An 18,322-nucleotide genomic window follows, 5' to 3' on the forward strand; every position below is an offset into this window, starting at 1 on the left:
AAATAAACTAGATGGTTATTATTTGTACCAGAATGTTAGAGAAAGTACTCGAGGTGAGAATATTCTTGACTTCATCATTACTAATGATTCAGTTGACAACATAGAGCTTAAAGCACAGGAACCATTGTCAAGAAGTGATTATGCAATTGTCAGTTGAAAGAAGAAGAAAGATGTTTCAGTAGTTAAATGTAAAGGCATGGGTTTTAACTTCAGAAGAGGGGACTTTGACAGTTTAGGGAGCTATATAGCATCTGTGAATTGGGCAGATTGCCAGGGGATGGCGAATACATTTGAGTTTTGGAATACAGGTAGCCCTCATTTTGCACTGGTCCGATTTGCAATAGCGCCGATCATTAACCACAATGCCATTTTTATTTTTATTTATTTATTTTTGCAAATTTTTTATAAATTGAAAGTTTAAAATCGTCGGACAAAATTTATCGGCATCATACTGTGCTATCCACTGTTCACGTGATTTAGGACAATCTGAGGCATCAACAATTAGCACATCCGTACAGAGACAAGAAAGATTCCTGCCCTCAAAGTAACCACTCGTGGATGTGGGTAGTAAAGGTCCATGCGGTGAACCATTCAGTTGGTTGTTGTTTACGCTATTTACACGTGTTTGAAATTTATTATGCTAGCATTTTTTTATTTAATTGTGCTATTAATAAATTAAATAAAAATAATAGTGATAACCGTGTGCAGTTTTTGCCAATCATGTTATAAAGTTTTTAATTTAATAGAATAAAGAAATGCCATGTCTGGTAAAAGAAGTTCATTGAATCCTAGTGCAATATTCAGAGGATGGAATCTGGTGAAAGCCACCCTAATGTGTGTATGGCTATGAATATGCCTCCATTGACTATTAACTACAACTACGAAGAGGCGCCTCCATAGCTAGGTGGGCAGGAGCAGCAGTGCGTAGCACACGCTTCTTGATTAGACTGGAGTTCGAGCCCATGACCAGCAAATACGGAGGATGCGGAAAGGTCAGGGATTGACCACCGCATATCTCCGGAGCAATATGGCCTTAGTTGCTAATGCTCCTAAAAACCAAACAACAAACAAACAACTATGAAGAATGCTAATAAAATAAAACAATCGATACAAAGTGGTAGGTAAAAATTTTGTACCCGGAACCTAACCCTGTGATATCCCATTGACTCCACTATATAAAGGGTTCCATTTGCACCTGTCCCCCCCCCCAGGAACCTAACCCCGATGTAAATCGAGGGCTACCTGTACTTTTAAAGCAAAAATCACAGAAGTCGTGAATGCATACATACCTTTAAGCAAAATATTGCAAGAGGAGGATGCCGAAATGGATGACTGCAGAGCAGGCTGGTAAAGTAGAGCAGAAAAATATAGCATGGGGCGATTACAGCACAATGAAAAGTACTGACGCCAAAACAGGTACAAGCTGATTGGTAATAGTACCCCAAATACAGCCAGGAAGGCCAAGGCTGCATATGAGAAAGCATCAGCTAAGAGAGCAAAGAATGGGGATGTGGAATTTTTGATATATGTGAATATAAGAAAGAAAGCTAATCAGATCAGACCCTTGTGCACTGGGTGTGGGAAAGTTTTAGATAACTTAGCTGATGATGTGGATGAATTAAATAGGTACTTTGCATCGGTCTTTACTAATGAAAGACCCTTCATGATGAGAAGAAGCTGTGTGAGCGAGGCTGAGCCATATGAAATTACTGTCATAATTACAGATGATTGTTTATTAGTAAAACCTTTGAGCGTAAAGGCAAGTAAGGCTCAAGGCATATAGTTTTGAGGGAGTGTATTGAACCACTGAGGTTAATTGAGGGCATCTTTGGACTCAGGGGGAGACTCCTTTGGATTAGAGAAGTGCCAATGTTTTGGCATTACGTAAAAGCAGTTCTAAGAGTGAAGTTGGTAACTACAGACTGGTTAGTCTGACTTCAGTGTAAGAAAAAATCTTAGAGGCAATGATTAAGACTGCAATCTAGGGATATCCAGATAAATACGCCATTCTGAAGGGCACATAATATGGCTTTAAGGGTAAATAATGCTTAACTAATTTGTAGGCTATTTTGACAGAGTTACTCATGAGCTGGATTTAGGGAACAATTTCGACACAGTTTTTTGGATTTCAGCAAAGTATTTGACTCGATCCCTCATGAGAGATTACTATACAAGCTTGAACAGGTTACGATTATTAAGATTCTGGGTGGCTCAAGGGCAGAAGGCTATGATTAATGGATACTCTTCAGATTGGTGCAATGTAAGGAGTAGTGTGCCTCAAGGATCAGTTCTTGGAACACTGTTGTTCCTTATTTTCATAAATGAAATTGATGAAGGGATAAAAGGTGTTATGTCAAAATTTGCAGATGACAAAGATTGACATCGTCGTTAATGATCAGTGACAAGCAGTGCTATTCACTAAGTGAATTTAGTGAATAGCAACCCACAAACAAATTATACATTTGGTGGGGTTGAATTAAAAACAGTGCAAGAGGAAAGGGATCTGGGAATTACAATACAGGCAGATATGAAGTTTTCTGAACAGTGTAAACAGGCAGCCAGGAAAGCCCATGGTGTTCATCAATGATTTATCGAATGTTATCCTGTAGAGATAAAAAAAAAAAAAAGGTAAAGTGCAGCCATTATCAACCCACTGCAGGATGGAAGCCTCCTCAACAATTAATGCTGAGGGAAATGGACCACAATCTGCCACGCTGGTCCAGTGCGGGTTGGCAGATCGACCGTATTCAGCAGTCGGGCTTGAACCCCGGTCTAACTCAAAGAGCGTGTGCTACTGCACTCCCGCTCCTAACCACGAACATTATCCTGTAGAGATAGAGAGGTCATAATCCCACTATGTAAGGCAATTGTGAGACCACATTTGGAATACTGTGTTCAAGTATGGAGATCTCATCTGAAAAAGGCAGCTTCTTAAACGGGTCCAAAGAAGGGCAACTCGAATGGTGAGATCAGCAGATAGATGACTGTACGAGGAAAGACTGACTCAGAGCTTTGCAACTAGGCACCTCACAGAGGGAAGTTTCTTTTAGCCAGCAAGTTTTTAATCGCTGGAACAAGTTGCCCTTGCAGATAGTTGCAGCTGACAGTTTGAATAAATTCAAAGATCAACTGGATAGTTACCTGTGTGAGGAGGCATGCATATAATTTTTATTTTCTTATCTACTTGTGGTTTTGTTTTTGGTTTTTTTTTGCCAGTGAAGCAAAAATGTGTGGCTTCTTTGCACTATTTGGTGAATACTATTACTATCTCAGTGAACAGTGTTTCTGTGTAATTAAAATGTCAACATTTGATGACTTAAACAGCACTTCAAATTCAAATTATTTACTATGCTCCTAGCATTAGTGAATAAGTAAGCATATTAATAAGCCATTATTACAAAGATATAATACAATGAGGTACATATAAGCAGCCTACTGTTTTTACAGGAATGGGTACATTTAAATAGAAAGGGGTGCAAAGATATTTGCTGATGCTATGAGGCAGTGTTAGGTAGTTGGAAACCTGCTAGCTTGGGGGAGAGACACAGACTAACATTAACAACAGCTATAGGCAGGTGTAAGCAATTCTTGCATTGCTTCTATTGGACATGCAGCAGCCTAGAAAGTAAGGAAGTGTGCATTCCACATCCTGCTGTGGGTCATCACTGGTTATATTCTTGTGCTTCATGAAATTCCAGAATGGTTTAATATCTTTGTAAGTAATAATAATAATAAGAAGATTCTTTATTCAAAATTACACACATCCGACTGTACATAGATTGTGTACATAAATTGTACACAATAGTGATTCCTTACACAGAAAGCCAGAGGAATCTTACAATGCATTGTTTATACAGGTGATTTTTTTATTAGAAAAAAAAAAATAATAATAATAAATAACTAAATAATAATAAATAAATAAAAAATGAAAACAATAATCAAAACGTAATAATGAAATAGTAATCAAAACGAAAAAGAGCTACAAGTTGAGCAGAACATGAAATGACATCAGCTAACTAAGACCGGCACTTACATAACTGTCCTTTACAAACTGAAAGATAGCCAAGATGCCATCGTGATATGCCTTAGTCCACAGGTCGATGTCGAGGAAGTTCAGTGTTCAGAGTCACATTTGGGAAGTGTCTTGAAATTCTGTAACCTCTGCAGCCTTGAGCACAAGGGGGGGGGAGTACTGTGGAGATGTCTGCCTGGCAAAAGCCAACCAACCGTGTTCCAGATATTGATGCGATCATGCTTAGCTGAGCACAGATGAAGGAATGCATTTATTTTTAGCACATGGGTTCTGTGGACTGTGGGCGTGTATTGCAGGTTGGAGCAGAGTGCAGATTTAGATGTTGTGTGAATCTCGTGTAGATCTGGTGCGACCACAAGTTGGTCCACTTCAGCACCCAGAATTCAAGGCCCCATAGTTTCCTGAGGCTGGTGGGTGGTGCCGCCGACCAAACTTCCACGGCATAGGAGAGCACACCACAGAAGTAAGTTGCAAGGTATTATCATTAAATGATCATTTTAAAACTAAGCACAGGAGTTCTGAAAAACAATCACTTATATACTTATATGTGGCATATTAAGCATAGGCATTCTGAGGCTTTACTTAACAAGTAAGAAGTGCATTGAGGAAAAAAAAGCCCCCAATTTAGGACTAAATTTGAGAGTATAAATTCCAGAATTTTTGCACAGATCTATTTTCATTCCCCAGAAGGCTCTCAGGGCTTTGGGATACTGAGCTTGTATTTGTTTTTTATAGGTGAGGTTGGCATCAAGGATTACTCCTAGGAATTTGACACTGTCTGTGGGAGTTAGAACATTTCCTGCCAATTCTGGACGTAGAGAAGATGCAGTATCAACAGAAGTCATCTGACTTGGCGTAAAGATGAGATAGTTTGACTTCTCTGGATTAACTGATAGGCCAAAAAATCTGGCATACTTACAGAATGTATTTAGGCAGCTGTTTACAGATTAAGAGGAAGTTTGTCTTTCTTGTGTGTCACGAACATGGGGTTTGCATGGCAAGTAGCATACAATATCATCAGCATATGATAGGAACGCTGGAATTTGATCCATTAGTGGAACGAATATTGCTGCAAATAGCAATGCTGAGAGAGAATGACCTTGTGGGATCTCTACCTCGAAGCTGTAATGCCAATGCCTGTGAAGTGAAGCATATTATAGCAAATTATTGAGGATATCGAGCATATTTCCAGATATCCCATAGAATCTTTCAAGTAAGGTGAGAAGGGGTATGATTTGGACTGGGTCGAAAGCAGATTTCATGTCCAGAAAAATGGTGTGATCTTCATTGTCATTCCAGACGTGAAGTATTTTCTGTGATAAGGACTATAGGCAGGTTACAGTAGATCTATTAGGCATGGCATAATGGGTAGGTTCGGGCCTATGTGCAAAGATTGTGAGTGCTACATCATTATAGATGCACTTTTCGAGGCATTTCAGGAAGGGAGAGGCAATTGATATTGGCCTGAAGTCAGCCGGTGTTTTCGCATGTGGCTTCTTCGGAACTGCCACAACTCTGTACGACAACCAGCTTGAAGGCACCTGTGCATATTTGAGTACTTTGTTGTAGTATGTAGAGTTGAGTGAGCTCTTTGCTGATGAAATAAGAAGCAATTTTTAGACTAAAAAGAGGTACTGCGGCAATTCCTGTGGTGGACTTGTCAGGTAGTGAATTTATTATTTTTATTAGCTGTTCTTCGGGAATTTCTGTATTACTAGTAGGTGAAGGAGCGTTAAGCACTTCGTTCCAAGGATATGCTTCGGACACACGGTAATCTCATTTAAAATGCAGCCCATGCTCACACCATTCCCGGACATCCAAAGACAGAAGGGTGCAAGTATGACTTGTAGATCACACACGTTTTCCCCTGGATATTTCGTTTTCCTGGATTTGTTTTAATTACTATTTCAGTATTACATTGATTATTAATTTCATTTTTTATTTATTTATTATTATTATTTTTTTTTTTTTCCTATTAAAAAAATCACCTGTAAAAACAACGTATAAGATTCCTCTGGCTTTCTGTGTAAGGAATCATTATTGTGTACCAATTTATGTTAATAAAGAATATTATTATTATTATTATCATGGAACAAGTAAAATACATGGGCTGTGTTGGTAACCCTAACACAGACCATGTACCAAAGAGCAAAAATAGTTGCATATATGCTTATCAAAAGAGGAAGAAAGTACAAATGCAGGGATATCAGAGACATAAGAAAAGCTGAATTTGAATATGATCAGTATGATGTATATAGGAGGGGGAGTAGGAGAGGAGATTTGCTGGTAGTTAAGAAATATACAGAATTTAAGGCAGTGCACCCAGCTGACATGGGTGCACTACCTTAAATTAGCATCACATGATATGACGTATGTACCGGGAAAGCAAAAATGAGAGGAGTATGTCGACTAGAACTTGTGGGTTCTTCCCTCACATAGTAGCAGAAATTTTCTGGATTTATTAAATGATTGCTTTGTATAGTAGCATGTTAGAGAGGCATAATTAGGGAAAAAAAAAAAACCTTGATCTAATTACCAACAATGGCTCTTCATACATTAAAGATATAGATAAGGAACCACTAGGTGGCAGTGATCATAATATATCAAATGGGATCTACTTAAACATATAATTACTGTTTGTTTTTATAAAGGATATATAGGGGTCTTATACAGTTTAATTTTTTTCAGTAATAACAAACCAGGGAAGTAATCAAATAAATAATAAAGAAGCTTTTTTTTGTTGTTGTTAAAAATATTTAAAGTTTAGACCTAAATGGATATCAGATGACTGCTGGCAAAGAAGAAAAATGCTTCAAATGCTTATAAATTATTGGAGGACTTAGCAATCAAGTCACTAAAGGAATTGAGGCAAGCTAAGGCAGATTATGATAAATCCTTGGATAAGAATGCACAAGAATTCTTTGCTTATGTTAACACTAGAAGGAAAGGGATGAATCATATTGGCCATATAGATGGGGTTCGAGCCCATGACCACCAAATACAGAGGATGCGGAAAGATCAGGGAATGACCACTGCATATCCCTGGAGCAATATGGCCTTAGTTGCTAATGCTCCTAAAAACCAAATAACAAACAAACAAACTGATGATCCTTTTCAGCTTGCTAACAAACAATAAATATTTTGCACCTACATTTACCTCTGAAGAAATTTTTAGGAATGGGAATACCAGAAGTAAACAAAATTATAACTGGAAGCTAAATAATTTTGTGATAACTGAGAAGAAAATGGAAGAGAAATTATTGAAGCCAGAAGTAAATAAGACACCTGGCAATGACAACCTATTAAATTATATTAAAAGAGGCAGCAAAAGAATGGCAAACCTTTAGACATAATTATGAGAGCATCCTTATATTTAGGGAAGGTCTCTATAATTGCAGGTGTATAAATGTCTCTCCTATTCAGAAAGGGAGATCAAAGGGCAAACTGGGTAATTATAGACCTATAAGCTTGACCTCTGTTCCAAGAAAAATAAGTCAGTAGTTAAAGAGGAATTGCAGAATAAACTTGACAGGAATGTGGTTATATAGAAAATACAACATGGAATTTGTTAAGGAGAAATCTTGTCTGACATCAACTATTATGACTGCATCATAGTAACCAATGTCAGACAAGACTGCAATTGACTGGATGAAAAAAATAATTTTGACACCATATACTTTGATTTCAGTAAAACATTCCACAAGAAACACTGCTATATAAACTGGAGTGGTGTGGCATTATGGGAAAGTTACTGCCATAGATAAAGGATGGTTTAGTTGCAGAAGACAGGGTGGTAATGGGAACTACTCTTCTTGGACTGTTTTTAGTGGCATCCCTTTGGGTTCAGTGCTGGGACCCTTACTGTTTTCAATATTTATTAAAACATATCAAGCTTACTGTCTAAGTTTGCAGAAGATACCAGGGTTGACAGGGTGGTTAACAGGCCCTGGACGGAACTAAGGGTGCACAAGTGAGGCACTTGCCACAGGTGCCACCTAAAATTGGTGCTGCTAGATGCACTACTGCATATATATGCGTGTTAAGATATGATACGAATTAGGCACCACAAAAACTAGCACCAGCCCTGGTGGTTAATGACAGAGAATCAAGGTGTAGTACTGCAACAAGACCTAGAAAAAATTAAATGGTCAGAAAAGGAAGTTTTCAATGCAGCAAAAGCTAAAAATTGAATTTTATAATCAAAACAAATACAGCATCTAATATGTGTCACACAAGTAGGTGTGTTCCATTTAGGGGCACAAGGAACTTCAAAACCATTCTGAAGTGAAACAACCTCACCCTTGTGGATAATTACCATTATAATCATGTAAAAAAAAAAATCAAAATTACAATATATATATATATATATATATATAAATAAATAAAAATGTGATAACCTTACCTTACATTATTTCCAACAATTTCTAAGACAAGTGACTGGATATCATTATCGGTGATCCTTTTGATATGTCCATTCCTTACCTAAGAAGCACTTCATTCATTAAACAATAATGAAAAATGCTTAATGCTCAAAATGTTATTACATGACAAAATATGGCTAAACAAAATATGAGACAAAGTTTATTCTTTTAATTTCTTCTCATAAGTTATAAATACGGGATTATTATAAAGTACCCACATTCAGAGCTGCCTGGAGTGATGTCTAATGATTACAGTTAAATGAAATTTGATGAAGGTATAGTTCAAATGCAGAAGAGAATGACAGAAAAAGATTAGTTCTGATATTCCCACCAGGAGCAGAAATAAGGTTGTCTTGAGAGGAATGAAAAAACATGTTGTCAGCACATGCATGTTAGACAGCATCTTTCTGCAGCTAAAAGGGCAGCTTCTTTGGTGTGACAAGAGCATACCGAACTGTGTCAAGCAATGCTCTGCAGATTCTGTCAGGTGAAGTACCGATAGATTTGGAGACAGTATTGTCTGAAATAAAGAACAAAAGGAAATTGTCCCACAAAGATTTTCTGTGAGACAATCAGAGATAAAATCTTGCCTGGAGATAGGAAGGGCATATAGCAAGAGTGATCAGAATAAGGAATGAGCTGTATCAAATTTGGCAGAGATACGGATTGTTCAAACATCGGGAGTCATTCGCCCAACGTCTGAACATCTCCATCTCAGACATCAGGAGATGCTCATGTCAGAGCATCTCCTGGTTCCAAATGCACTGACAATGAGGCAGAATATGAATTGGCCAATTATATAATTGCTTCACTATATGGTCCTTATTGGGCACAGTTTGAAAAAGCAATTATATAAATTACAAATAGAACAAGACTCTTATTAAGTTGCAGGGAGCCAGAAACCTCGCTTCATACATAGGTGGACTGCCCTTGTTATGAGAGGCACAGAGCTGAAATGTTTAGCCAAGTAGGAATTATGGTTGAAGATGAATTGTCGAGGCTTTTTGAGGCAAGGGATTATGAGATATTTATATGTTTCGTAACTGAAACTTCTAAAATTAGAAATGCAAATAGATGATGTATAGCATATACAATGTTGTAAATAGATTTATAAATAATTATAGCGTATACAGTTTTTATGTGTATATAGGCTTTTAAGTGAAAATAATCCACCCAGTATTCGTATATAGTAATAGTATTTGAGTTTAAATTCTGTTTTAGAATGGCAAATGCATGGCTATGTTTCGTCAATGTTAAGTCTAGATAGTAGAAGACCCACCTCCCCATGGTATGGGGTAATAACCACCCCACTACAGCTGAATTTTCAGTTTATGGTGAGGGCTAAGTGGTCTGAGCAAAATAAATGTAAATTTTAAATTTTATGTATTTTCACATTGATGAGCAGTAGCTCAGAAAACGCTTACGTGTAAATGATAATGATCATCATCATCATCATTCCTCACCAGGAGCAGAAATGAGGTTGTCTTGAGAGGATTGAAAAAATGTGTTGCAATAGAATGTCATTAACAAAACCTGTTAAATGTGCAAATTGATAAAGAATACTTTTGATGGCTGGTCACCACAGGGTAAGTGATGCTATTTTTCAGTCCAGTGCAAGTATGGATCATATCACAGTAAACCAAGATCTTTTAAATGTTCAGCCAGAAATTAGAGAAGACTGATGAACAGGACACAATTACTGATTAATGAGTCATGATTAACTAAGATTGACTGACCATTCAGTCACAGCACTCTGGACATCTCTGAATGGGTATACTTTAATTATAATTACCTTGCATACTAAATTTTGACTGCAGTTCACACAATGAAGAATTTATATTTGAAGTGTAAAACAAATTAATACTCTGCCTTTCTACACACAAAGTTGTTCTGATGGTTTGGTGATGCATGTTTTTTTTTTTCTTTTTTTAACTAAACATCTTTAATACTGAATCTGTTCAATTTCATGCAGATAGCATGTTAACTATTAAATTAAATTATTTAGCAAAGCTTCTTTATTTGTAACTTACATCTCCAGCATCTGCTGAGTTTAAATGGAATGCACAGAAAAAGAATCATTTAAAAAATAATGAAAAAAGGACATCACCTGGTAAAATCGCTTAGTAATTTTCACGTCTGTCCTTATCATTTCTTGGTATTTTTAGCTAACAATCCATGAAAGAGGGGAACTATTCAATTCTTACAAGGACGGTTAATTGTTAATTTTATTCTTTGCCCATGCATTCCATTTACACTCAGCAAATGTTGAAGAATAAAAAACATTTGCTGAAATATTAGCATTAGCAGAGACTTCTGCAGCATCAACCAAAAAAAAAAATTCCCATTTCACCTATTCATTCAGTCCAAAAGTTTGTCCAGCTCGTTCTTGAATTTATTTAAGCTATCAACTTCCACAATCACAGAAGTTTGTTCCAGCAATCAACTATCTGCTGGCTAAAGACAAATTTCTGCACATCCACTCTGCAACTGTCTTTCCTCAATTTGAATTTATGCCCCTTCAAGTGTGTAACCTGAGCAAGGGGAAGAATCCCATCAGCATTGAGCTTGCTCAAACTATTCAAAGCCTTATACACCTCAATCATATTAATGGAGGCTGCAAAGAAAGTAAGCAAACCTGTTGCCATAATTATGAGAGCATCCTACGACATATGGCAGTTCCCACAGTCTAGAGATATGCAAATGTATCCCCAATTCACAAATGGGGATCAAAGGGTGACATGAGTAATTACAGACCTGTTACTTTAACTTCAGTTCCAGGGAAAATAATGGAGTCACTGGTTTTGTCACTAGCAGGATCATCTAGACCAGCGTTTCCCAAATGGGGTCCACATGGATCCCAGGGGTCCAAAGAAGCTTTTAGGGAGTCCACAAGAAAAAAAAAAATTGTATTTTGGGGGTCCATAATATGAGCTAAGGGGTTCATGATAAAATATTATAAATAAAATAATTTGTTAAATAAAAATAATAATAATAAAATAAACTAATGTCATAGAAAAGTCCAGAAATTCGCAGTTAGATGCTCGTATTTCTGGAACCTTCTTTAGTTGACGCAAAAAAAAATTTCTTTCCATAGAAAATTCTCGAAGAAGAAAACATTATTTAAGCACCGACTAATCTAAAAAGAGTCAGTCATTTCATTCTATAGTGAGTAATCGGCATCGTCGTGGTGAAATCTATTGTTTGTGTTATTGAATGTTATTGTTCTAGTGAACTATATTTCCATTAGTACCTACAAGCATTTCCAACATTAAATATTTGAGGTTAATAATATTATTATTGTTTTCAGATTATCCATGGCTCATGCAAAGAAGAAAACAAGACAATATTTGACTGAATATCTGTGGTATGGTTTTATTCAATCACCAGAGAATATCACAAAACCAATGTGTCTTATATGTATGACTGTGCTGTCTAATGATAGCATGAAGCCAAGTAAGCTTCGTCACCATTTGGAGACAAGGCACAGCGAAAAGAAAAATAAATCAGTGGAGTATTTCCGAAAACTAAGAGACAATTTTCAAGGAAGAAACAAATTGGATCAGATTTTAAGTAAACAAGCAAGCAATAAAGATAGCGATTTATTAGCATCATATGAAATCAGCAAAATAATAGCAAAATCTGGAAAGCCACATAGCACTGGTGAAACTGTCATCTTGCCTTCGATATCAGTTGTAATTTCAACAATGTTAAACAAAAATGCACGTGAAATTAACAATAACCTTCCTTTGAGCAATAACACAATATCCAGACACATTGATGAAATGTCTGAATATGCAGAAAATCAACTTATTGCTCAATTACGAGTGAAACAGTTTGCAATGCAACTCAATGAATCAACTTTGATGGGCAATGAAGCACTTTTATTGACATATGTAAGATGTATGGATGATAATCAACTCAGAGAGAAAATGCTTTCTGCAAGATTCCTCAAAACAGATACTAAAGTTGAAACAATATTTAAGGAAGTCCAGTCTTATTTTAGAGAAAAAAATATTCCACTCAAAAATTTAATGGCTTGTGCTACTGATGGCGCTCCTTTCATGGTCGGTAGGTACAGAGGGTTTATCACTCATTTAAAAAATGCATTGCCAAAAGTATTTTGCATACATTGCGTGATTCACCTCCAACATCTGGTGACGAAGAGATTGAGTGGACATCTTCATGAAGCCTTAACTCTTGTAATAAAAGCTGTCAACCTCATTAAGGTTAATGCTCTTCAAGACCATCTCTTTCGCAAATTTTGTGATGAAAATGAAGGATTTGACTGTCTTGTACTGCATACAAAGGTGCGATGGTTGTCTAAAGGCAATTGTCTTCGTCGCCCTTTGGGGCAGTATTGTATCATTTCTAAACGAAAAGGAGATTGGAAAACAGTTGGTTGCCATGAAAACAGACATATTTTACCTCTCAGATGTGTTTGAAAAACTGAATTCTCTTAATAAGCTGCAGCAAGGACATAATTGTGATTTAATATCTAGCAAAGAAGCCATTAATGCATTCCTAGGAATGCTCAAATTGTACAGTCTTAATATCTCACGCCGTGCATTTGACCAGTTTTCAAACCTTGCTTCAGTTAGCAGTGATTTAAAAGATGATGATTGTGTTGTGTATGTTGATCATTTAAAAAAAAAATTTATGAAGACATGCAAGTTCGGTTCAAGGACATTTGAGGTAAATGTTGCTGATGTCGAAATTGATTTACAAGAGGAACTTGTTGAATTGCGGTCTGATGAGACAGTCCGAAGTCTATTCAAAAAAGGAAAGCATGATGTATGGAAGAATAGTGACACTGCATGTAAATATCCGCTTTTATGGGAGAAAGCTAAAATGTATGTGATTGTTTTCCCATCATCTTATCTTGTGGAATCTGGCTTTAGTCATGTAACACAGTTGTTAACAAAAAATCGTAATCGACTTGATATAGTAAAAAGAGGTGATCTTCGTCTGACTCTCATAAAATTGGAGCCAGATATTAAAATGCTAATATCAAAACATCAGCCACAAGGATCTCATTAGTAGGGCCTATTTAATGGGATCCTATTTAAATAGCCTTAGGAATAAATTTATATATGTTGTTTGAAATAGTATTTTTTTTTTTTACTAATTTTGTCATTACAAGTAAAAATGTTTCAGTTTTATCAATTAAAATTTTCAAAATTTGTAATTTACATTTTTTATATTATATTGGAATTGTTTAATTATTAGCTTTTACTAACCTACAAATAAATATTTCATTTAGGAATATTGCATATGCGTATATGGGGGTCCACATACGTAAAATTGGGACTCAGGGGGTCCACAAGCAAAAAAAAGGTTGGGAACCCTTGATCTAGACAAAAGACTGCAGTAATAATTCAGACACAGCATGGGTTTGTTAAGGGGACATCTTGTCTGACCAATCTGATTGGATACTATGATGTGGATGCAAAAAATAATTTTGATATCATCTACTTGGATTTCAGGAAAGCTTTTGATACTTTTGCACATGGAAGACTACTGTACAATTTTCAGGAAAGCTTTTAATACTGTTGCACATGGAAGACTACTGTACAAATTGGAGCAGTATGGCATTAAGGGCAAGTTGCTACAATGGATAAAAGGATGGTTGAGTAGGGGAAGCCAGAGTGGTAATCAATGGACACTGCTGTTATTGGACTAATGTTATTAGTGGAGTCACCCAGGGTTCCTATCACCAATCTTGTTGAAATTCTCTGTACTCGTTCCAGTAGCTCTGCATCCTTCCTAAAACAAGGTCTCCAGGCCTGTATGCAGTACTCAATGTGTGGTCTGCCCACTGCCTAATACAATGGGATGATCACCTTCATATGGTGAAGGTGATCATCCCTTTGTGGTGAAGGTGAAAAACCCTTTGTGGCAATGGGAAATTGTGGGAGCAAAGTTGAAAAATATGTAATTAATGATATTTAAATTTTGCAAGATTATTTAATGAAAAAACTTTCAAGCCTACAGGCCAGTAAGGCTCCTGGAGTTGATGGAATATACCCTATAATCTTAAGGGAGGCGGCAAGTGAGTGCATTGAACCATTGAGGCTAATTATGTGAGCATCACTAGACTCTGGGGAGATTCCCGTGGATTGGAAAAGTGTCAATGTATCTCCCATACATAAGGGTGGCTCTAAGAGTGAAATGGGAAATTATCGACTGTCAGTCTGACTTCAGTGGTAGAGAAAATCATGGAGGCAATGATCAAGGGTGGAATTCAGGATCATTTGGATAGAATTGAAATTCTCAAGGATACTCTTTCCCTTTCTTTCTTTCTTACTTTCCCTTTACAAGTATGGTTTTGTAAAGGGAAAATCATGTTTAACAAATCTGGTTTGCTATTTTGAAAGGGTCACTCACAAGCTGGATTTAGGGAATAATTTCGACATTGTTTATTTAGATTTCAGCAAAGCTTTTGACTCAGTCCCACATAAGCAGTTCCTTTATAAGCTGGAACAGGTTGGAATCACTGGGAAAATCCTTAGATGGATAGCAGAATGCTTCAGGGCAGGAGGCAGAGGGTTGTGGTAAATGGCTATTCGTCAAATTGGGTTGATGTAAGAAGTGGTGTTCCCCAAGGATCAGTATTAGGACCACTGTTGTTTATAATTTTCATAAACGACATCGATGAAGGGATAGAGGGCGTGATGTCTAAATTTGCATATGATGTTAAAATTGGTAGAGTAGTTAATGATCACTGTCAAGCTGAGCTTCTTCAGAGAGACCTAGATAGACTTCACGATTGGTCAGAAAAATGGCAGCTATGCTTTAATCCAACAAAGTGTAAGGTATTACACCTGGGAAACAGTAATCCCAAAATAACTTATTCACTTGGTGGAGTTCAACTAAACTCAGTACTGGAGGAAAGGGACTTGGGTGTTACGATACAGTCAGACATGAAATTTTCTGAGCATTGTAAACAGGTTGCAAGGAAGGCCCATGGTGTCCTATCGATGATCTATCGAACTTTTGCAAGTAGAGATAGGGACGTGATAATCCCATTATATAAGGCTTTTGTTAGGCCACACTTGGAATACTGTGTTCAAGTATGGAGACTGCACCTAAAGAAAGACATCGAGCTTCTCGAAAGCGCACAAAGACGGGTAACTCGCCTGGTGAGATCGGCAAAAGGGCGTCCTTATGAAGAAAGACTTCGAATATGTGGGTTGCAGAGTTTGGAAACTAGACACCTTAGAGGAGAATTGATTGAGGTGTTTAAGGCTCTGAGAGGCATCAGTAAAATGAATGAGGATAAAATTTTCAAGATTATAAATGATGCTAGAACTAGGGGACATAAATTCAAGTTATGGGGGGAAATGTTTAGATTGGACTGCAGGAAGTTTTATTTTAGCCAGCGAGTTATAAATTACTGGAATAAGTTGCCTACATGGGTGGTAGAGGCTGACAGTTTGGGGAAATTCAAAGGTCATCTGGATAGTACCTTCGGGTCAGGGAAGCACATAGGATGATAGGATTAATTTCCTTTTTTTATTAATTATTATTATTTATTTTATTTTTATTATCATTGTTTTTTTATTCTAGGGGTTTTTTTTTTTTTTTTTTTTTGGCTGGTGCAGCATAAGCCATAGGCTTTCTTGCACCATGCGGCCATTACTAATACTAATATCTGGAGGTGATTATCCCATTACAGGTCTGGAGGCCTCATTTTAGGAAGGATGTAGATTTGCTTGATCATGTACAGAGAAGGGCAACAAGATTGGTGAAGGGATCCTCTTACCAAGAGAGGCTTAAGTTCTGCAAATTGCAGCAGCTGGAGACTAGGCATGATCATGTACAGAGAAGGGCAACAAGATTGGTGAAGGGATCCTCTTACCAAGAGAGGCTTAAGTTCTGCAAATTGCAGCGGCTGGAGACTAGGCACCTGCGAGGTTTTCATTTTTTTTTTTTTTTTTTTTTGTAGTTGTTGGCACATAGGCTTCTGTGGCCATAATGCATCTCCCAAGGTTTCTGCAGTACTTTGATCCAAGCCCGAGGCGGGAATCGAACCCACGACCTTTGGGTTGCCAGGCAGGCACTTTACCCACCCAGCTAGCCCGGTCGGCACCTGCGAGGTGATCTGATTGAGGTGTACATGGTCTTGAATGGGTGGAGCACGTTGAATTCTGATGGGATTCTTCCACTTGTTCAGATTACAAACATAAGGGGGCATAAATTCAAATTGAGGAAAGACAGCTATAGAATAGATGTGCTGAAATTTGCCTTTAGCCAGCGGGTGGTTAATTGCTGGAACAAACTTCCATCTGTCATTGTGGAAGTTGATAGGTTAAATAAATTTAAGGAGGAACTGGACAAACATTTAGAGGGAATGATTGTGCAATTTTTTTTAAAGATCCCATGAGCTGCTCTGGCAGCCTGTCTGCACTGCTCAGAAAACTTCATATCTGATTGCACAATTACACCCCCCACGTCTCTCAGGGTTTTCCAGTATCCTGAGTGTAGTACTGCACAGTTTGTACATTACTCTGGGGTTACTGTTACCCATATGCAGTATTTGCATTTGTCAATGTTAAACTTTAGTGGATGCCTTCCAGTATATCTGCCCAACTTTTCTACGTACTGTTGCAGCAGCATACTGTCATTAACAAACTAGCTAACCTTCGTATCATCTGAAAACTTGTATACAGTAAACCCCGCTATGCGCGGGGGTTACGTTCCTGAGAAATTCCGCAAATACTGAGTTATGGCGCCCATGGTAATAAAAGGGTTCCGTTCCAAAGTATGAAATATATAACAAAAATTAGTCTAAAATTTTGTCTGTACGTATTATGTGTATTTACCTACATAATATGACTATGTACATAGACAAATGTAGAGGGTACATAGAAAAATACAAGCATAAGGCATCGAAATGAAAATAAGAAACAATTTATTAAATGTAATACTGTACATATTTATTCCTTTCAAAAAGAAACCTTTCAAAAACATATCAAGAACATGGGTTGCTGGGCGAAAAATAACTCATAATCGAAGTTTGTTTCTTCATTTTTTTTATTGAGCTCCTTTTGAATTTCCCCGTAAGGCAAGAGTAATTGTTCTAGGTCTCGTTTAAACTTGATGCTTCTTTCCAAATTAGGATCCGTTTCCACCACCTTTTCTGAAAGTTGTATAGAGAGGCTAAAGATTTCCTTTAATGACTTACTATTTAACTCTGGTCTAACAACGTTGAGATCTTCCTCCTCGGGATCATTTTGGTTTTCATTTGACCTTGTTACTAATTCATCCAACTCTGCTATTGTAATTTCATCTGCATGAGTCTCAATAAGTTCCTGAATGTCTGTTGCATCGATGTTTTCAAAGCCCCCGTCTTCTATTCCCTGTGCGATTTCTACAATATAGGCAACCAGTTTATTGACATTAGGGATTGTTTTAGCAACAACCACTTCTGGCCACAATTTTCGCCAACACGCGTTAATTGTAGATGCACTTATCTCATCAACTGATGTCTTGATGTTGATCAGGCAATCTGCAATGTTATAATTTTTCCAACTTTGGCTTACAGTTAAGTCTGACTCCCTTTCCATTTTTTCAATTAAGCCAGTAAAAGTTCTCCTAACATAGTAGGACTTAAACGCAGAAATCACACCTTGGTCTAGCGGTTGTAAAAGTTATGTGGTGTTGGGTGGCAAAAACACAATTTCAATGTTTGGGTGGTCAAATTCTAGACTGCTTGAATGTCCTGGCACGTTATCAATAAGAAGAACTTTGAAAGGCAAAGATTTTGAAGCTAAGTAACTTTCCACCTCTTGCACAAAGCTATCATTAAACCACTCTCTAAAAAGCGTAGTTGTTACCCAGGCTTTTTTATTGGATTTCGAATAAACTG

The 18,322-nt window shown here is 37.2% G+C and overlaps 1 protein-coding gene across 1 annotated transcript in view; it reads right to left on the reverse strand.

Annotated features, from left to right (window-relative positions):
- Bug22 (cilia- and flagella-associated protein 20) overlaps positions 1–18,322 on the reverse strand; it is a 38,914-nt gene that overhangs the window by 12,896 nt on the left and 7,696 nt on the right. The window contains exon 2 of the mRNA XM_090382571.1: positions 8,436–8,515. Within this exon, the coding sequence (XP_090238697.1) occupies positions 8,436–8,515 (80 nt within the window). The remainder of the gene's footprint in view (positions 1–8,435; positions 8,516–18,322) is intronic.

The sequence above is a fragment of the Mastigoproctus giganteus genome, chromosome 10 (assembly GCF_048544385.1).
Source record: "Mastigoproctus giganteus isolate SK-2022 chromosome 10, ASM4854438v1, whole genome shotgun sequence".
In the NCBI taxonomy this organism is placed as follows: Eukaryota; Metazoa; Arthropoda; class Arachnida; order Uropygi; family Thelyphonidae; genus Mastigoproctus; species Mastigoproctus giganteus.